The following is a 22,213-nucleotide window of genomic DNA, read 5'->3' as shown; positions in this document are numbered from 1 at the left end:
TATGGTGAATGCCTAAAACTTTTTTTTTTTTTATTTGAAGTATCACTTCGGTTTCAATAAGTAGAATGTATTTACTATACAAACATAAGAAAGTGGAATATTTCTTAAATCTAATTTTTGCATTATGAATTCTGTTATTCTAAATTCTGTGTTATATCTTGGAAAATTTCCAGAGATCAAGTTATTTTAGGAATGAGATTAGTATTCCTTTCCTCAAGGTTATAATGATTTTCCAAATATTTGACTTTGCATTCATTTCATTGACCTCCCTATTACAGGGGGCAAGTATTCCCAATAGTGTTAATCATACTTCATTGCATAAGTATCAACATTTGCTTCTGTTGGGAACAATTTCCCTGAAGAAGGTGTACTTTGGAAAATATTAAGCAAGTTGATGTAGAAAAATGAAAGTTGGGCAATAAGATAGATTACATTATCACTCAAAAAAAAGTTACTCCTCTCCCCTGGGAAAGGACTAAACTCTCTACTCCAATGATATAAAGATTGACAGTAGGACTTGCTCTAGACAAGAAAGTGTAAGGGGGAGTATGTGTGGCACTTCTTCCATCGTGTCCAGCAGTGTTCCAGATACAGAAAGCTAAGTGGATACACAAGAAAATAAAAATCTTTGTTTTAAGCTATAGAGATCTGGGGTTCTTTTTGTTATTGCAACATAAACCAACCTATCTTGACAAATACAGAAACTATTCCAAGTATAGTGGAGAGTGAGACATAACTGAAACAAGAGCAGCAAATGATTAAGTGATAAGTAAAGCCTGAGATTGCCATTAAATTTCAAACTAAGATCCAACAATGAATTTACTTTGGTAAAGATATTAAAGTTGCTATGGGAGTTCAAGCATTCAGTAAAGATGTTGAACGTTTTGAGTATTACACTTACTAGAGAGTAACATAAATAAACCAAATACTCCCATTTTTATGTATACAGATGTATTTGTTGATAACTTATGATAGTTTAGACATTTACCTAGGCATCATATTATATGAAAAATACATCACTTCACAAACTCTGCTTTAGGGACTGTACAACTTACTAAGGAAGATCCTGTCTTGATAAATAGTAATAATTTTATAAAAAAGAAAATAAAAAGGTAATCACCTACACTTTGAGGAAAGAAGGATAAAGGATTCATGGAAGATGTGGCATTTGATTAAGGCTTTGTAACGTGGGTAAGGAAAAACATTTCGTCAGGAGGGAGGAATGTGGGTGAATCAGCAGAAGCAGGAAATATGGACAATTATTTTTAGGTAGTGAGGACACTCTTTGAGCTAGAAAATGGTATTCTTAATGAAAAGATATAGTGGGAAATAAAACAGGAGTTAATTTGGGAAAATGTTTTAGAGAAACTAAAATTCCCAGATACATATTTGGACCTTTCTAGGAAGCAGTGAGCCATATAAGATTTTGAATATGGGTTGACAGCAAGTGTCCGTGCTGTACTTCAGGAATGTGTGGATGGAACATAGGGCCAGGAATCTGGAAATGGCAAGATGGGACTCTGACCCAGTTCAATGGCACATCATGCCAAGGATCCACATATACATAAAATGTAATGTAAAACAAAAATAGAGTATATCAGACCTATATCAAGGGAAGCTTTATTCCATTGATGGTGTTTGGAGGACTGGTTGATGTTTGTGGAACAAAAAACAGTGTGTATGGATGCTTTATATCAAACACTGAAATAATTATCAACCTTTAAAATAGATTTGTGATTAAATTTCTATTGTGAACTTATCTAAGATTAAAATCAAGTTTTAAAAATAACAAGGAAAAAATGAAATGGATAAACTCAACTATATACAAAAATTTAAGTGTTTATATGTCCCCTACTCAAGCCATTACAAATTTTAAAATAAACAACTGAAGAAATGCTTGCAGAGAATGCACGCAAGGATTAATGTCAAAAGAACTGAAATGAATAGGTAAAAAAAAGGAACAAAAAATGAGAAAAATGAATAAATAGTATAATCAGATCATATATGAGCTTATATACAGAAGAAAAACAAACATTTAGGAAGTATGCAGTTAAAGAGAGTAATTGGAAAGGACAAAATTTTCCCAAAGAAATTATCAAAAGTTATTTTTAAGAAATGTTCTGGAACATTGTCATGTTTACAAGGTGAGTAGGGAATTCTATAAAGTGCTCATAGTTACGTGTACACTGGTATGATTTTTTGACAAAGTAATTTGGCAATAACCATCAAAAGCCTAAACAATTCCTAGCAATTGCCTATGCCTTGCTAGGCAATTGCAATGGCCTAGCAACTCCTCTTTTGGCATTTTCATCCTAAAGAAACAAGTCCAAATACAGTGAAAGGACACTACGCAGTGATATTAAGAATAGTGTTTATAGTTTTGTAAAAATGGAAATAATAAAAATTTGTTGCATTCAGGAAAATATTTTTGTAAACTAGAGTACATATGTATATATTTGAAGGAAAATTGGGAAGAATTTTAAATTGTGTTTATGAATAACTTGAAATAAGTATGAAAATGTTTATGCTATGATGACAGTATGATGTATGCGTTTGATCAGAGCTATGTAATAGAAATTATGCACACACACACAAATGACTGGAGGAAATTTCCCACATTCTTATCCTTTAAGTGCTAAGTCCCCTTCTTCTTCTTTTCTCCTTTATATAATTCCAGCTGAAAATGTGGTTGATGCCAAAGTAGGAGCCTGGAGATAAAAATCTTTCATTTTCAACATAGAACTAATAAATAGTCATATGAGTGAGTCAGACTTCTTAGGAAAAGAATATAGAGACAAAAACAGAAAAATACATGGAACAAAGTCTGGAAAATTTGGGTGTGGGAGAATAGGAGCTTGTCAGTCTTAGAGTAGAAGGAGGTCAAGATGAGCGAGGTACTGCAATCTCAGGAAGGGAGCACCATCCATCAGTGATTGTGGAAGGGAAAGAGGCAAGGAAATGGATGATTAGAGAAGGTCATTGGGTTTTCACTGGTTGACCTTCCAGTAGCTTCACTAGAATGTAGATCAGGGAGATTTGGAACTGATAAAGTGGATGGTTGAAGTGGACAGGAGGAAATGGAGCTTACGCTCTCTTTGCTGCAAGAAAAGCAAAATAAAATGGAGAAGGCAAATATAAAACTAAATGTGGCATAATCATTGGGCAATTTTCTTATTCTGTAATTGTGGATATACTAAAGGTATACTGAGTTGGATGCACACATCAGATTAGCACTGGGACAAGATGCTTCTCTGAGGCTCTCCTTAATGCCTTGTCTGTGGTCAGAGTAGAGCATCGCAGTGTATACTGCCATCTTCTGTAAGACTGGGTCTGCATCTATGCCTCTGCAGCTCTCAGGGTACCCTTGAGATTCCTTAGTTGAGGGTCAGTAATTCAATGTCTGTGCACAGTGTTGCTCCAGATGGGCAGAAGGGACAACCGGTAAAAACCATTTTGGTCAATAAAACCTGAGCCAAATCTCCCTTATTTACAATGGAGAAGAAGGGTACAGCCATTGATGAAATAATAAACAAGATACTTGAGATGATTCTGCATTCTAAGCTAAAAACTTTCCCAAAGTTTTCCTAGGGATGATTCTCAGCTGAACACTTAGCTTTAGAAGAGTATCCTCATCATTCTCTTAGAGACTGAAATAAACTCCCCTCCCAATTCTTCTATAAATACAATTAGGCAAACAGAAGCAAATTTCATGGGTCAACCCTTAGTTCATGGGCTTTTCAAATGCATGCTGTTGACCAATGGAGGTCAAAGCCAACTTTTTTTGTCTGCTATGTCTTTTCTCCTGTGTAATCTTTGTCTGTTTATCATAGGTGCCTATCCTCGGCTCTCATTGAGCTTTCGGTTGAAGAGAAACATTGGATACTTCATTCTCCAGACTTACATGCCCTCTATACTAATTACGATTCTCTCATGGGTGTCCTTCTGGATCAATTATGATGCATCTGCAGCTAGAGTTGCCCTTGGTATGTGCTATTTTTAAATGATATCTAAAATGTAAAGTAACCATGTCATTACAGTATTAAGGAAGTTCAAAAGCTATAGTTCAACTACAATTTTTTGGCATCATGACACTAGTCTTGCCCATAAAGTTACTTTTATCTTGAAATAATAATTTCATGCATGATTCCCTTGATGTGTTAATTTAATTACAAGGCTCAAATGTGAATTTTCATGCCCATGAAAGGGAAAATATGTTTGCTGAATATTTGCATAATAAAACTATTTTTGACACTAATTTTAAATCAAGGATTAACATCTCCTGTTCAAAATTGTTCTGTGGCCTAGAAAGAAGACTTGACTAATGGGCATTCATCTTTTTTAAGTCAGAAAAATAGTCAAATATTATAGCATGTAATTGGAATTACATAATTTAATGAACATTAAAATATGTGATTAGATTCTGAGTGATTATTTGGAGCTCTAGTGATCTGTACTGGCCACTGGTCATTTGGCAATTGGATTGTTAGCTGATATGCAAGGTATTTTACAGGTTCCTATATCATTTGTTATATGTTTAGATTATTAAAAGAATACTATATATTATTTGTTTGTTTGTTTGTTTGTTTGTTTATCATTTAAACATATTTTAGTTGAGTATAGGGCTGAAGAGCAATTATCCAGTCCATCCCTCCTCTGGTAGGATTGAATTCAATTCCTGAAAGCAAAATTATTGCTAATACTTTTACAAATAGATGGAAAATAATTATCAATGCATTTGTTGGTAAATTAGCTTACAGAAAGCCATAATATTTCAGGGTTCCAGTTATCCCTCTTTCTTCCTGATTTTGTTTACCATCTTTTTCCAGGACTTCAAGTTGAATGACATCTTTTTCCCTGGGAAAATGTGTGTACATGTGTGTATGTAGATGTCTAGTTTAGAATGTAACTTGCAGAGTTACATTCATGAATAGATTAATACATAGGAAATTAGGTAGCTATTCCTAAAGGTGTTCATTGAATAACAAATTGCTTTGAGAAGAAGAAACTATCAAAAAACTAAAAGTGCCATATTAATTATTATGTATGTTTAATGGGAATGGTGAGAAAAACATCCCTAAATCCTAAAAATCTGTAGGATTTTTCTACAGCCTGCAGAGGTTACCCTGTAACATAAGTCCTTTATGAAGGTTTTGCCCTTCTTCTTCTTCTTTTTTTTAATGTTACCAGATTACTCTTTGTTAAAGTATTTTCTCTTCATCTCACCTGGAAAAACCAGACCTGCAATGATTTTGGACAGTCAGATCTACATTTTGCAGATCTGTTAGCTTATACATTTTCAGGGTCTCTCTTTAAGAAAAAGAATATAAAATAGACAAATATAAAATATCTAGGATCCTGCCCCAAGCCTGGAGAGGCTTATGCAATTGGAGACCTGAAGCTGAAGCTTCATGAGTTTCACAGTGAATCAGCCTTGGAGAATTTGTCATTATTGAAATAACAAGAGAAATATGAGTACCAAAGAACTGTAATTATCTGACATCAATATGAGTGAGGTGAGCTGAAAATGTGAATTTCTAAAGTTTATAGATATATAAATTCTATAGCTCCTTAATTGTAAAATACTGACTTCCACAATATTAAACAGATACTCTATCTGAAGTGAGTTGTAGTCAACCCAACCTTATTACAGTATGTGAAAGTAGATTCCACCTTTTCTAACAACACAGCATTATTATTATAAACCTAAATCATCCTGTTATGGCTTTGCTAAGACAAAGGAATGGTCTGCCAGGAGTTGCTAAGGCTTCACCACTGGAGGAGCTCCAGATTCTGACCAAAGTCACAAGTCTGGGAGGCAGATGTGGGCACAGAGACAGAAATGAATGGGCATTTGCCAGTGTCAAGGTGAACCTGAGGCCTGGGGGTCTTGAAGGCAGCTGTGACCTTAAGGCCACAGCATCTGAGCAGATAAAAGTCCAAGTCCAGATCTCAAAGTAGAATACCAGTGTGTTCACTCCATCTGTCCCACCTTCTGCCTACATAGAACAGGGTCTCTGAGCTTGGATCTGCAGGGATTGGGAAATGTCACCTGGTTACCTTCAATAACTTAAGGAAAAGTATATCATAGGATCATGAACACTGAATGACAACACAATAATCAAGGCTGAACTTTACCAAATACTCAGGTGCCAGGTTCTTTGCAAGGACATTAATGGGGTTGCCTTATCTATTCTACAGAACATCCATAGCACAGTAAGCAATGTTATTGCTCCCATTTTACAGAGCAGAAAAACTAGGTATGGAGCAGGTACATAACTTGTACAACATCATATAATATTAAATGTGAGAATAAAAATTGTAATGCAGTTAGTCTGACTCCAGTTCTCTCCCTTAACCGCTACAGGTGATCCCTATGGTGTCAGTAGACAGTACACACAGGAGTAATTTTGTCTATTACATTGTAAACACAAGGATTAAAAATAAAAAATAAAGCTAAGCAAAGATTATTATTAATTATTATTATTATTGAGGGATCCCTCAAAATCATTAAAATGCTATGTGCTCTAGTTCCTCTTTAAGAATATATGGCCATGGTATGGGGGCAGGCAGTTAATTGGAGAAATCCTCTTCCCACCCCATTCTACCTGTCTTGTCCTGTTCCATACCTTTTGAAATGCCTTGAGTGCTGTTACCAGCATCCTAAATGATTGCACCATGATGAATGTGCCTCATTTCTAAGTGAGGTCTTAGAGGTACAGGTCTGTGCAAAGGGGTTTTGAGCAAAGATATCCATGGCTCTGGCTCAGGATTCTTGGACCTACAGTTGTCTAGGGTTGTCTCTCTACTGAGAAGGGAAATGTTGGTCCTTCAGAAAGCTGTGTTGCACTGCTGCTCTGTATGCTTCAGGATTTTATGCTTCTTCTGACCAGGGGCTGACTGTCTGATCTGTTGAACTGTTAGTGTTACAAGCATTCAGACTGCAAATTTGGGAGTTGTAATTAAATGGTCTTCCTCAAAATCCTGAGGTCCACTTATCACTGAATAATAGTACTTGTCCTTTTAAAAGTAAAAATTTAGGGGCGCCTGGGTGGCGCAGTCGGTTAAGCGTCCAACTTCAGCCAGGTCACGATCTCACGGTCCGTGAGTTCGAGCCCCGCGTCGGGCTCTGGGCTGATGGCTCGGAGCCTGGAGCCTGTTTCCGATTCTGTGTCTCCCTCTCTCTCTGTCCCTCCCCCGTTCATGCTCTGTCTCTCTCTGTCCCAAAAATAAAATAAACGTTGAAAAAAAAATTTAAAAAAAAAGAAAAAAAAAGTAAAAATTTATACTAAAATAATTTAGGCCACACTATTTTTATCACAAAGAAGAGAAAGAAAATATCTTTTGATTAAATGATGCAAATTATATTTTTATTTCATAGTCATTTTATAAATGCATCTTTTCAAATACAGTATTTTCTTAGCATAATCTAAATGAGAAATAATTTGAGGCTAACGATTAGTGTAAAGACTGAACAACTTGATAAATGTAAAAGAATATGGAAAGAATCATTCAGTTATCTCCTGTACTGCAGTTGGATGGGTCCATTCAAGGACAAAGGACAGAAGTTCAAAGCAAGGCTGTGGCTGTGGGTACTTGCCAGGAAACCAGAAGCTACTGAATAATTTCTTTCCCTGTAATGGTAATAATAAATATGACTATTTGTTATTGTCAGTGTTAACAATGCCAGTTACCATTTATTAACATATCACCAAATGATTTTCAGGCATTGTATTTAGACTTCACAACAGTTCTAAACAATGGTGTGGACCCATCAAGGCTCAGGTCATGCTGCTGGGAAGTGGCAGAGCTAGGCTTTTGGGGCCATGTGGCTGTACCATCCAGGTCTGTGAATCCCTACAGTCCACCATCATCCACAATATCTAGATAGGAAGTAAAATGATACAAAGAATTAGTAAACACATTGGCCTTTTAAGCTAAGAGCTAATCAGAGCCCAAACAGAGCACTCACCCCAAAACTGTACTGTTAAGGGACTCCTTGACCCTGAGATAATGGGCCCGAGCCAGGGCCCTCTCCCATTTTTCAGGGGCCACTTTTACCTGGCTGAGTGCCTGTGACATGTGCTGGGTCTTCTTATCCCTGTGTTCTTTCAGCCCATTCCTGGGATGTCCACTAAGGCCAGGGTCATACATGTCCATTCAGAATAGTCAACTGGAGAACCAAAGCAATGACTAAACCAAAGCATTCAAGCTTTCCAAATACATTTGAAAGGAAAAAAATTATGGCAGCAACATTACAAAATTTTTGAATAATGATGAGAACACCTAATTTCAGAGAGTTTGCATGGTGTTTTCACATTTATTTGTAAACTGTAATCATTCCATTGCCATTTTCAAATTTTAAAAGTCCCTAGGTACACATGATGGTACTTTAAAGGGTAATCTTAAAATATTCTGACATATTCAATTTCCATGTATTACATAAGCTATCATGATTTGCAGTTATATATAAAAATAGTTTTCAGTGCCTCAATTCCCTCCTCTACTTTTAATAGCAGTTTAGAGATGGGTGGAAGGAAAGCACATGCTAGTGACAGAAGATCAGGCTTTATTCCCTGCTTTCCAGATGGTCCTGAGCAAGAGGAGATCTGTGGTCAGGAGGTTCTCTGTGTGGGATACACAGGATGAGGATGCCTACCTCCAACAATAGGATGGAAATCTAGAGGGCATCAAACTAAGGTTCTTAACGAATACAAACCCTACACTGGAGAGTTGGGTGAGGATCTGCGGACTCAGATGCCTTTGGGCAGAATCATATGTAGAGGTGGTCTGGGCTCTGCCGTGTATCTTAGGAACACTGACCTCTCTGGCCTGCACTGTCCCCTGGCCTCAGTGACATCTGTTTTTCAGGTTACTGTGGCTGAAGGACCATGGCTAAAGCTTTACTTTCAAAAGTCTCCTTTTTGAGGGAAGGCATGACATAGCAATGAGGAAGAAGTGTTTCCATTGGGTCCTAGAAGACACAGGGGGTATCTCATTCAGTGGCACCAGTTAAATAGGTAGATAAGAGCACTTTGGAGATATCTTTCTTCCTTGAGACTTCTTAGTAAGAGAGAGCAAGTCAGCTGTAATAGTTACTGTCCCACTAAGAAACAAGCAATCCATATCTTTCTTGCATGTGTGGCTTCACTGTGTTCAACAAACTCTGGTTTTGTCACTAACTGACATGTCCCCTCCTCTCTACGGCTTCAAATTATCCATATGAACTCTTTGTAGAGAAAAACATGTCCATTGCTATGGGAGAATTGCAAAATATGGTCCTTATATGTTTTGGAGACTGGACTTGGCTCTGTTGGGCAAAAACTGAGATCATTCACATGCTACTATGTAGAGAAGTCAACATAATGACATAAAAAAGGAGTGATGAGGATCTGTCTTGCTCCAGAGTATGGCAAGATTCAACACTTTGAATACAATCATTATACCTTGATTTCACCAAGAATGTTCTGAGAAGCTTATATAGATTCTTAGTTAAGGAGGAAAATACTGTGAGCTAATCTCCCCTCAGGAGCTTCCCTGAAATACTCCTTTCTTTTTGAGCTCAGGACTGGATCATGTTCATTAACAGTTTTGAAAATCATTGCCCCATCCCCCCCTTTTAAAAAGCATTATAGTAAGAATTGTTTTCTTCTGACAGGTAGGCCCCTGTGACTTCACTAATGGCCATAGATGACCCTTGTCCTTGATTCATCATAGATTCATTCTTCTTGAAAGCTCATTCAGACACTGAGAGAATTTTATGTTAATTTCTGGTTTCATTTTCATTTTTTTTCCATCTTTCATAAAAAGCACATTATCTTTTGCTGTCTACACAACTCTCTGTATACCCTGAATTCCCTCTATCTATGGGCCAAGTACCATGTGGTAGTGCCCTGTGAGGGAATAGAGGTGTCAGCTTCTTGACCTGACCTGCTGCCCACATGACATGTTTCATGCTCTTTTGCTGATTGTCCAATAATATTCAAGCTAATATCTCCAACTATTTCAAGCTGTTTGAGAAAATACAAAAGTGAAAAGTCAGGAATGGAGCAGCAAATTTGCAGCCTCTCACACTTCTGTTTCTTTTGTAGGGATCACTACCGTGCTGACAATGACAACCATCAACACACACCTCCGGGAGACATTGCCCAAAATCCCCTACGTCAAAGCCATTGACATGTACCTCATGGGCTGCTTTGTCTTTGTGTTTCTGGCCCTTCTGGAGTATGCCTTTGTCAACTACATTTTCTTTGGAAGAGGCCCTCAAAGGCAGAAGAAGCTTGCAGAAAAGACAGCCAAGGCGAAGAATGACCGTTCCAAGAGTGAAAGCAACCAGGTAGGCCCTCTGCCAGCTTGACCACTCACCAATCATGCCTATCACAGACCCACCTTGCCCCCTACCGCTCATCTGTCTAACTACAGTTACTTATATGACCCTTAAATAGGAATTGTGTGGCTTGTTGTTTATGACCTGAAATGTTGCTCCTGCAAGTCACTGAGTTTTATATAAAACCAAAATTAGTAAAAAAGCTAGAGAAGCCATATGCTTCTAGTTCTCTGCAAAAAGAACAGAACATGTGAATACCATGTGGAGTGGTAGCCTGAACCTGACAGGCAATAGCATTTTTCCTAAATGTTGCCTTATTCCTTTAGTGATAAAATTACAAATTTGATTATCCACCATGCCACTGTTCTTTTACAGTGTGGGCAGGCCCCTCTCTCATCTCTGTCTGGCTTAGGTCCTAGTTCAAGGTCCTTAGTGTAAGGTAGGAGCCATGCTCTTCCAAGGGCTCTCCTCCATCTGCACTGGTCCTCCCCTGTCAGTGTGTTCACAAAAGCCAGAGCCTGGCAAACCCAGATAGCAGTAGCCAAGGAGGGCACATTGCTTTAGGAAGCCTTGGGCAGTATACTCCAAGAAAGATCATAAATAATGTCCACCCCCTCCAGCTCAGCTCAGTGTTTACATCCTTCCAGTTACAAAGTAACTTTGTAATTACATGTCATTTCAGCTTATTTTTTTAATAAAAACAGTATGTCATTGCAATTATAAACAGTACTTTGAAGAAAGTACATTATCATTTCTATATAATTTTTGTCTTTATCTTTCTACCTCTTGCATCCCATCAAGTTCTCAAAAATATATTTCTCCTTGTTTACATGCTGGGCTTGCTTCTGCATTTCTTTATTATTTAATTCTTCTTGCTGAACTTAGTCATTTCTCAAGTCTGTGGTGTTTCCTTGCTTTTTACAGGTTCTTAGTGCATAATGGGTCTGTTTCTCAGAGGAATACAGCAGCTCTTTGGAGTATTTGCTGTGTCCATAGCTCACTGGTGGCCCAGAATAGGTTCACAAACATTTATGAATGAATAGAGGCAGTTAAATGAATGTAAATGGCTCCCGTCATTTCAGCAAAATATAAATAAGGTTGGTCAGAGAAACCCAGGATCTGTGAAAAAACTCAGGCTTCCATAAGCAAAATTATCCTGAACTTCTTACTGGAAAATATACTTAGTATCACACTGTTACGTTTCTAAATAAGTCTGCATCTTACTATGAATACACAATATGCTTTGGTCATGCTGTTTCCAAGGAAACTGGGATTCATCACATCATTATTGTTTCCATCACACAGATATACAGACACACATACACATGCAATGCTGTTTTCCAAATTCCCTCATAATTTAAACAGATTATAAATTTGTTTCTTTCTTCTAAATGAGATGGTTTAGAACAAACCAACACGTCAAATTGTTGTGCTACAGAAATACCTTTTTGAGTGTGAAGCTTAAAATTTAAAACAAAAATACCTCTAACATCCACAGAGAGAAATAGCAGAATGTAAAAAATATTATATGTTGGATATGATGATATAAATCAGATGCAGAGGAAAATTTTGTTTTATTCATAAGACCATTTTTATTGTTTTTCTAAAAATTTGTTTTCCCAGAAGCTTTTTTAAAATCTTTACATGTTCATATTTTTAAAAATCTATGATTGTAGATCAGCTGTTAAGGTTTCAAGTTGGCATACAAATGCACGGGTACTAGTTTTAAATGCATATTTCATGTTCTTAAAGGCAAGCATTAAAAATTCTTGCTGACAACACCTAAGAATTTAGTGATAATTTTTAGATGAAAGTGAATATCCCAAAAAGCTTATATCATGTGATGTGGATAACTTAAGGGAAAGTGAGAAAAGAATCATAAACTTCATGCAAAGCAGAAATAGCTCTATGTACTGGCCAACACTTTCAAGAGTTATTTGTAATTATAGTTATTCATTTATTCACTTTCAGTAGTATCTCTCAGGATTGCTTGCTAATGTGGCCATCAACAGCCCAGGGAACGCCCTCTGTGTTATAAATGGGAGCCCTAAGGGTCCAAAGGCTGTACCTTTCCTTGGACTGAAAGAGGACACTGGGCTGACCACAGGAACTTGCACTGGCATTGTCGTTCTGTCTTGTAAGGGATGTCAGGGAAGTACCCTTAGGAATTCTGTAGGTCACCAAGGAGGGATCTGTGCCACCAATGGCTTTCCTTGGGATGATGGTGTTTTTGTCCTTAATATAAACCATGAGTAGATTTTCCTTATATTCAGTGGTTGTACACTATTTTAACTTAGTGGTTGATTCATGAATGCTCAAAATGTTCATGTATTCACTTAGTTTCTCCTCAGATCAGTGGTGCAATGTAAATTGTGAACTTAATTTATTTGTGCTTAACCTCCTTTCTTTCCTGAATTGTTTCTATACTCAAGAGTTAGTCTTTGGTTGTGATGTAGGTATTATGGTTACTAGCCTTGGATATTTTGCAAGTTGACCAATTGGTATTTGAATTTCATGAAGTGGCAGAAAGCCTGAATTCCTGCCAAGTTATCAGAGCTGTAGACTTGACATCATTCCTCTTACTACAGAGCAAGATTTCTTTCCTCAAATGACAAATACTTTTTTTATTTTTCTAAAATTACAGTATTTTACTTATATAGAAGCATGAAGGTAATTAAAGAATGAATATCAATAATATGCCAATTTGGTGACAGATTCTAGAAACAAATGAAAATCCCTCTGTGATATATTCTGCATGAGATGTTTTTCACCTTTGAATATTTGTGCCTGTCAAGGTTATAAACAAGAAGAAAAACTATGTTGAAATCAATGATTCTAATTATCTTATACACCAGACAAACTCTTCAAAATATGGAGTATTCATGAAATGCTTTAAAAAAATGCAAGTCATCATCTGTCATTCTAGATAGGACATTTTAGTCTTGTGTTTCACTCACAACTTACATCTGTTTTGAGATTTAAATTTTAGATGATAGAAAAAGATTAACATCTTTTTGGGAACTATTTGTTTTAAATGCTTGGTTTCCAAGATTTAACACATTTTAATAACTCTTTAATTCTTTTAGAAAAAAAAATCTTCTAGTAATTTTGTTGGAAATGTTCTACACATTGGTTTACTTTAAATATAAATTATGCAAATATAAAACTATAAGTCAAAAACATCCAAACTAATTTACACTAAGCTCTTATTATTCAGTATACGTTCAAGTTACTTTCAACATTATTGTTTCTGTGACAAGTGTTCACCCACTCTGAAAGAGAAATAATGAAAAATAGTATTGATTCTTGAGACCTACCTCATATGAGTTGTGTCTTGAAACAGCTGCAAGTTAGCCATAATTCTTCAAAGCACTCAAGAGCACTCTAATTTTGTAAATTATTGATGATATTGGATTTGGCTTCCTTCAAGGTAGATTTCCTTCACTAGAGTCAAGGGCACAGGCTTAGATCTCTTACCTCATGAAGTCCTTTCACAAATGCACAGGACTGGTCACAAGGGACTTGAAAAGACAGGATATCAATTCATATAAATTTGTCATGAAATCATGAAAAATCAACTCAACATTCAGTTGACCTTATTTCTTGTGTTTTCTCCACTCTCGCTGGGTGCCTTCCAAAATCACTCTGCACATTATTATCTCTTTGCCTTGGATTCCCTCTTCCAGAATCCCTTTCTTCTTCACATCTTTCCCTCCTTCATGACTGACTCTTCTCCATGACATTGTCCCTGATTTTTTTCTACTACTTGTTTCCATCCTGCCTCTGTCACTCCCCTCTTCTAGAAGTTGGTTTTGTCCCTGTTCTCCCAACTTCCATGACATGCTCTGTACTTGTGAAATGGCATGTCACATTTCATGTGGCCACCATGTCTTCTCTACTAAACAGCATTTGCTTCTTTGCATCTACCAAAATATTCACACCATGGCTCAGACATAGTAAATGCTCAATGGAATATGTGTTCATAAATGGGTGATATTTGTCATTAATTTGGTTCTGCTGCTGTGGTGTGTTTTTTCACTTTTCTAACGTGAGGAGAAGAGATGTTTCATAAATGTATCTTTTAAAAGCCAGGTGAAGCTGAGTCATTAGAACCATCAACACTCATTAGAATTATCATGTCACAAAATACTCCCCTCCCTTCCTTTAAGAAAATATTCATCTTTATTTGGTATTTCATTCTACAAAGTCATTATTTATAATCTCCTAAATTTTGATAAAAGGAGCTTTTCATATGGCATTTTTTGTAACTAAAAAGAGACTGTATTGTTGGCAATTATTTAAAAATGTGTTTAAAGTTCATTATGTAGTATTCTTTAAAAATGTGCTTGTTGATTATTTGAGACTCTCACCTGGTAGACGCCTTAAGGGTAAGAATATTTTTTGTCCACCTATTAGGGTGTCTCAACTAGCACAGGACATGGTATAGAGCAAATATAGAGTAGATCTTTGCATAAATGATCCCAAGAGTCTGGACTCTTCATGTGCATGTCTCCAGTGAGGCATCCACCTTCCTAAGTAGACCACTGGCCTTTTTATCTCATGGTTTTGTTGTATTTAAAATATTATGTAAAATGGAGAGAACATCTTTTAGAGTTAAATAATGTTTTCTGTTTTCCTACCTTTAGGAAAATAATTTCAGCCCTCTGAAATTCTAGTTAACATATAGTAAATCATATATTATTATCGAAAAGTATAAATTCCACATGAATATTTTAAAAAAGGGAAGCATCTTCCACCTTTGGTTATTCTGTGACTCACCTTTAGATAAATTTTGTTTTAAATACATCAGCTTACTATGTAAGAAGTTGTATTTAAAATGTTGAGTATTTAAACAAACTCTAATTGAGATAATCTGATAAATAATCTCAGTTTGTTAAATCTGTTTAAGTGATAACTTAATATATTTTCTGTCATAATTCAAAGTCAGGTATTTGGTAGGATATCACACCTATTCAGTTCAGTATTAAAATACACTGAAAAAAAAAAAAAAAACCAGGATCACCCTGACTGACTCCCGTTCTAGAAAAATACACCCTGAGTGAGCCAGGCAGTTCATTCATCATCCTGTTCTCTCCTGTGTGGCAAAAAGCACTATGGAAGGTGCTAGAGAGAGATAAAGATTACTAAAAGGGTTCCCTCTTCTAGAACCCTTCTTTGAAACCTTCATATAAAGCCCAGCTCAGCTAACTCTATGCACTTTCCTCTCTGCTGACTTTGGATCTAGCTATCTATAGCTTTCTAAGCAGGTTCAAATCACCCCTTTCTTAGAGTGTGACTACTTGCAGAGAAGACATGCTGCTACCCACTGGGCTTTCCTTTGTTGTCCCTCCTATTTCAGCCACATCTTAATGTGCCTCTTAGGCTTTGCCTACCACATTCTCTTCCTACAATAAGAGACTGTCTCCCAAACCACTGGAGGCTTCACTGATCCTGAAGATAGCCAAACAGATTTTTGTTTTTGTTTTTGTAAGGATTTTACTGCTAACCATTCCAGGGCAAGATAACAAGAACAAATACAGAACACATATCCCAAACTCCTACAAAGGTCTAACATTCCTGGTACTTTCAAGATACAAACCTTATTCAAATTTTTCCCTCTACTAGATTTAAAAAAAAACAAAACACAGAACTCTAATGTTCTGTCAGTGCTGTCCCTCCCCCCAATAATGGGTCTAGAAGGGCCTTCTCCCCAGTAGCTCTGGTATTCCTGTGGTCCATTTGCATCTCCAAGCACCCCCAGGCTAGCTGTCTTCCATTCTAAGGAGACCATGGATCTTCATGGTCCCTCCCTACTGTGATACTGCTCCCCCTTCAGTTCAGAGGCATCACTGAGGAAAATAGTGCAGCCTGGGCTAATTTGTGCTCATTGCCTCTGCCCCCTATACCCCGCATGGGCAGTATGAGCATTTCTGCATGGAGCTCAAGAGGGGCCAAGAGGCCAGGTGGGAACAGGATGGCAGGCAACTCTCCACTCCTTTTTCCCTTTCTTAACTGAAGATTTAAAGAAATGAGTTACGATGGCAGAGCACCACTGCTGTGCGGACACAGCATATGTTGGGAGTGCTGGGGTTTGTTTCAGTGGCATGAGGAGAGTATTACTCACAGCTTCTTGGCATTTCTCCTTGAGACTGCTCTAAAGGAAACAGAAAGGAGTGTGGTGCACTCCAACAGTGGTCCGTCTCCTTACCCTCTCCTCTCAAATGTGTATTTTACTTTTTACCTTGAAGCTTGCGTTGTAGTTCAGAAATTTGTCATCTTTCCACCTAGAAATCACTGTTACTTTTTATTACCTGGAAGGTAAATTTGAAATTCCTTAATGTGACTTGCAGAAACCCTTAATGGCTTGACTCTAGTGCGTATTCCTGTTATCAACAGGTATATTTCTTTATTATATTAGGAAGATGGTAATGACAGCAATGAGAATGACCATTGTCCTGTCAACCATGAGCTTAACATGTGCCAGGACCAATTCTCACCAAGACTCCAGTCCCACTTAGCTAGTTTGCCTTTCTCAAAACATTTCAGTCATGCTTCAAGCCTTTGCTTGTGATTTTTTTTTTTCTGATTTTTGCCTGGAAAATATCTACTCATTCTTGGAGGCCCAACTCAAATGCATTTCTCTTCTGAAATCTTCCCTCTTCCTTCCTGTAGTAGTTTTGATTGCTACCCCAACAAATTACTACAAACATAGCCACTTAAAACAGCACCCAGTTCTGTTGGTTAGAAGTCTGGATTCAGTGGGGCTTAGCTGGGTTCCCTGCTGAGAGTCTCAGGAGGTTGAAATCAAGATATCTGTGGGGCTATATTCTCTTCTCGAGATTCTGGGGATAGATCTCTCCCCAGACTCATGCACGTTGTTGATCATAGTTTCTTGTGGTTGTAGGAATGAGGCTGTCAACTGGGGCCAGTCTTTGCTCCTAGAGGCTGCCCCATTTCTTCCTATGCTTTCACTGCAGTGCCTTCTATCAATAGCAAACCCCATTCTTCTCCCACTGCAAATCCCTCTGCTCTCACCTTCTGCTGCATCTTCTTTCCCTTCTGTTTCCAGATGGAGAAAATCCTCTACTTTTTAATTTTTTTTAGTGTTTATTTATTTTTGAGAGACAGAAACAGAGCATGAGCAGGGGAAGGGCAGAAAAAGAGGGAGACACAGAATCAGAAGCAGGCTCCAGGCTCTGAGCTGTCAGCACAGAGCCCAACATGGGGCTTGAATTCATGAACTGTGAGATCATGACCTGAGCTGAAGTTGATATTTAACTGACTGAGCCACCCAGGTGCCCCAAAAATCCTCTACTCTAAGGGCTCATGTGATTAGATTGTCCCTCCCCCCCGAATAATCCAGGCTAATCTTCCTATTGTAAATTTGATAACCTTAAATAATGTTTGAAATGCCCCTTTTACATGTAAAGTAATATATTCAAAGGTCTGGGGAGTAAGGGGTGATATCCTGATGACCACACTTCTTCTTCCCTAGCCATAATTGAATGGTACTCCCAAACCATGGGATAGGTATCACAGAGTCTATTTTGGCACCTTTGTGCCAGAGCCTGAGTGGCCCCTGGATGTTTGCAGCCCTTCCTGTGTCTGGGTTACCTTGGTGTCTGGGGGTCACCCCACCTGTGGTCTCAGTACTGCTAAAAGTTCTGCACAGGCACAGACTTCATTTAACACTGAGTACCTCTTCTTATTGGGAGTCTTCTCTCCCCACCTCACCTCCTTCACATCTAGCATAATGTCTTTAATGAGATTAAGGAGTATACAGAAGAGAGGAACATGCAAATTAATATGTCAATGAATTATTCCTCCACAAAATGACTAATTTTGTGAAAGCCTCATAGAAGTAGCTATAGATGCATAATCTAGCTCTAGAAGAAATGGTAGGCTTTCCACAAAGATAGGACAAGGAAGATGGACTTCCAGGCAAAGAAATGAAGATAGCTGGGGAAACCTCAAGCATGCTAGAGATCAGTGACACCCAGGGGACTGTGGAATGGGCCATGTGGTCCTGAGAGGGTTTGGCACTACTCAGAGAAGGATTATTATTTCCTACTCAGAAAGAAAGGACTCCACTGGCAACCCCTAGCCTTAGGCATGTTCCATGAAAATTTCATAGAAACAAACAGACCATTGATATCATCAAGAAAGGTCTGAAGCTTTATTTAGTACAGAATAAAATGTTATTTTAAAGTTTGTCTCCAATGTGGGAGGGACTTTCATCTGTCTTAAATACAGCCCTTAAAAAATAAACCTCCTGTCAGGATCAGGATTGGGCAAAGAGATCATACTAGGTAGCAGTCTGTATCTACACCCATCAAAGTCATCAGGAGTGTCCATTCATCACAGGACTATTTGATTGTTTCTCCACAGTAATGTGAATAGTTTTGTACCATCATAAAAGGGGATAAGGTAATTTCTAAAAAAGAATGGGAGAGTATAGTTTACATCCAGCGCCCAGCTGTGAAAAACAGTTAAAATACCTGAAATAACATATTGAAAGGGAATTTTACTCTAATTTTGTCTTCACTAAGGACATGTATCCATAATATGAAATTTCAATTTAAAAAATCCCCCTTTATTTAACCTTCTCACATAGAGTGAGGATTTTTAAATTCAAGAAAATAAAATCTCTAAACTGTAATTATGCCTCCAAAATGACACTTTCCACAAAAACAGTGCTGGGTTTGACAAATGTGCAATTTCTCATAATGTACGTGACGTGATTGCATGGCATAAGTCTGCACTGTGTTTGTATATGAAAATTAGATTCACTGGTATGCTAGCTAACGATGTGCACTTTCTTCAATTAGGTGGATGCTCATGGAAATATTCTATTAACATCACTGGTGGTTCACAATGAAATGAATGAGGTCACAGGCAGTGTCGGTGATGCCAGGAATTCAGCAAGACCCTTTGACAACTCAGGAATCCAGTACAGGAAACAGAGCATGCCTAGGGAAGGGCATGGGCGACACATGGGGGACAGAAGCATCCCGCACAAGAAGACCCATCTACGGAGGAGGTCTTCACAGCTCAAAATTAAAATTCCTGATCTAACCGATGTGAATGCCATAGACAGATGGTCCAGGATCGTGTTTCCATTCACTTTTTCTCTTTTCAACTTAGTTTACTGGCTGTACTATGTTAACTGAGTGACTGTACTTGATTTTTCAAAGACTTCATTTAACACTGAGTGAAATATTACTCTGCCTGTCAAGTTTTTATACCTGTACACACACACAGACACACACAAGCAGACACACATATATACATACGCAATTGTATATATATGTGAACTTTCTCAGCATATATATAAAATACACGTGTATATGAGGATGTATGTGTATATGTTTATACACACAGGTATAAGTACCCATGTGTATGTAAAACAAATACACATACATATATACATTTTGCAGCTATGGACAATTTAACACAGGATGCATATTAAAGAAAGTCATAGTTTTTTCTTTTTTAATTGAAAGGGACAAGCATCGTCTAAATATTATGCCTTGAGAATGAGGGTGTGAAACACATCATCCCAAAATATGTGTTTTATTATCATAAGTTAGATGTTTTAGTTTGAAAATCAGAATGAAAACTTAGTTAATCTTCAAAAATTCATTCAGTGGTATTGCTAGTTTAAAATGAGTCACATACTTCATATTGTTTCTGTTTACTAAGCGAAGTCTTTTCAGCTTTTTTGGTGATGGGGTTTGCTTTCATCAGGCACACTTTTTCTGTAATGGTTTAGTGGATGAGGTGAGCCACTGGTGTGTGCTCACCTGTTGTCTTAAATATAGATAGATCCCACGTTGATGTCTGAAACATCCATCTTTAGAAAACCCATCAGGAATGGATGGCATCTCATTGTAAGTACTCTTAATGTACAGTGTATTTTTTTGTTGTTGTTCACTTGGAGTGGATTCAGCTTACCTGTCATATGGGAATACAATGGCATGTTTTGGCAATGTTTAGTTGACATTTCAATCACTGAAAATGTGCTCCACATCTTGTATGGATTTCTAGGCCTGATCTAACAGAAAGCATAGACGTCTCAGGTTATTTGTTACTCTAAGGTAAAACCATCTAGGATGATTTTCCCCCTTGTCTTTACGTTATCAATCACTCTTATAACATTGTATGTTAATATGAAGTATATTTGCATAATATGCATATATATGTATATTTACCAATATTTTGTTTCTTAATGCTTGCTATCATGGCAGCATGCGATGTCATAATTTTCCTTTACATGATGTAACTACTTTTTGTTACCTAGAATTAAGATTGAAGCTTAAAACACATTTACTGTTCAATTTCAGAAACCAAGAAACATCTTCATGCCTTCATTTATCTGACATATTTCATAAGCACATCCAACTACTCCTAGTCTAACTAGGATGCTGCAGGAACATGACCAGTATACACCACGCGTCACCCAGTAATCCATGACCGTTCTCTTGAGGCAAAGGAGAGCAACCCAACAACAAACAGTCATTTTTGGTTCCTTCTGATCCACAGCCTCATCAGTATTTGGACTTTTTAAAGCTCGTAGAAACAAGACAAGGTGCACCGGTTTCATAGACGCAACCTTAACTTACTATTTAGATGAGATCTTTCTAAAGAAAAAAAAGAGATGATATATTTTTTGTAAACAATATTTCTATCACAGGCCTCCATAAATGGAAATGACTACAGTTGTGCAAACAGATGTCACAGTGAGGTTAAGCATTTGGAGAAAAAAAGCAAAATATTCAGGAAAGAACTGCTAAATTAATACTTTATCCCAACATGCCACATATGCCTCACCTTCTCTGTTCTATCCTAAGCCAATGACCAAAATCTTGTCCAATATGCTACTAGCTGGCACCAGTTTGCTCCACGTAGATAGAGCCACCACCTTCCCTGAGGATGCATGTGGTGTGAGCTATCACCATAAGCTTACCATTACTTGATTTTTCTTTGGTATAAAGGTAACAATCTTTAATTTGTGGAAGTCTGTCACAGTTCAAGACCCACTGTCAGGTAAAACACAACCCACAAAATCTCATGCTAGAAGCAATGACTAGTTTTTTACCTTAACCCCTCCTTCATTCCGACCTTTCTACAACATCTCCCACCTACTGCTCTCTGGTTTTATTTTGTATCTGGAGATTAGCCAGTGATTTCTGGTCTTGGGCTTTTCTCTGACAATTTTTTTTTCCATGGGTAACAATGAGGGATCCTAAAAGTTAAATAGATTGGGAAAAACCTTGTAAGTGGCCTTATCATTGTTAACATGTTAAAGAAAAAAGACATTTGTGAAGACCTTATCCCTTTCAATACTTCAGGTATCTTTTTCTGTATCCAGTGATTCAAGGAGTAAGCTCCACATACAGAAGAGGGACCCCAAAATGCAAATGAATATGGACAAAAGCAATCAATGCTCGATTTACTTGTACAATTTATACTATTCAGAACTGTGACATTAATTCTTTCTGTGAGAAAAATGATTCAAAACATTTTTGATGCATAGTTGAGGTACCCAATTATCAAAGGAAGAGACCCTATGGGGCTCAGAAGAGCTGCAGTCTACTTACCAAGGTTTTCTGGTCATAAATTTGCATGGTATAGTCATAATAGCTTTTGAGCTTTTTATATGCATTTGGCACCAAGACTGGGATCCACAACTTTGTAGACACTGCGATGAAGTTAACATAATAGCTATACTATAAATAGTGTTTGTAACTACACACATACACACACACACACACACACACACACACACACACACACAAATACATACATATATTCTGTAAAAAAAAACTTTTTAAGATCCTTGGGTATGTGTTTGCTTTACTCCATTTCAGAAGAAAATTACTTTTCTTC

General features: G+C 37.4%; 1 protein-coding gene across 2 annotated transcripts in view; it reads left to right on the top strand.

Moving 5' to 3' along the window:
• GABRB3 (gamma-aminobutyric acid type A receptor subunit beta3) overlaps positions 1-21,034 on the top strand; it is a 243,031-nt gene extending 221,997 nt beyond the window's left edge. For both annotated transcript variants that reach the window (XM_060617915.2, XM_060617914.2), the window contains exons 7-9: positions 3,831-3,983; positions 10,089-10,333; positions 19,153-21,034. In XM_060617915.2, the coding sequence (XP_060473898.1) occupies positions 3,831-3,983; positions 10,089-10,333; positions 19,153-19,494 (740 nt within the window). In that variant the 3' untranslated portion in view covers positions 19,495-21,034. The remainder of the gene's footprint in view (positions 1-3,830; positions 3,984-10,088; positions 10,334-19,152) is intronic.
• The last annotated feature ends 1,179 nt before the right edge of the window (positions 21,035-22,213 follow it).

The sequence above is a fragment of the Panthera onca genome, chromosome B3 (assembly GCF_046562875.1).
Source record: "Panthera onca isolate mPanOnc1 chromosome B3, mPanOnc1 haplotype 2, whole genome shotgun sequence".
Lineage (NCBI taxonomy): Eukaryota > Metazoa > Chordata > Mammalia > Carnivora > Felidae > Panthera > Panthera onca.
The sequence above is the reverse complement of the archived record's forward strand: the minus strand, read 5'-3'. Positions and strand labels throughout refer to the sequence as shown.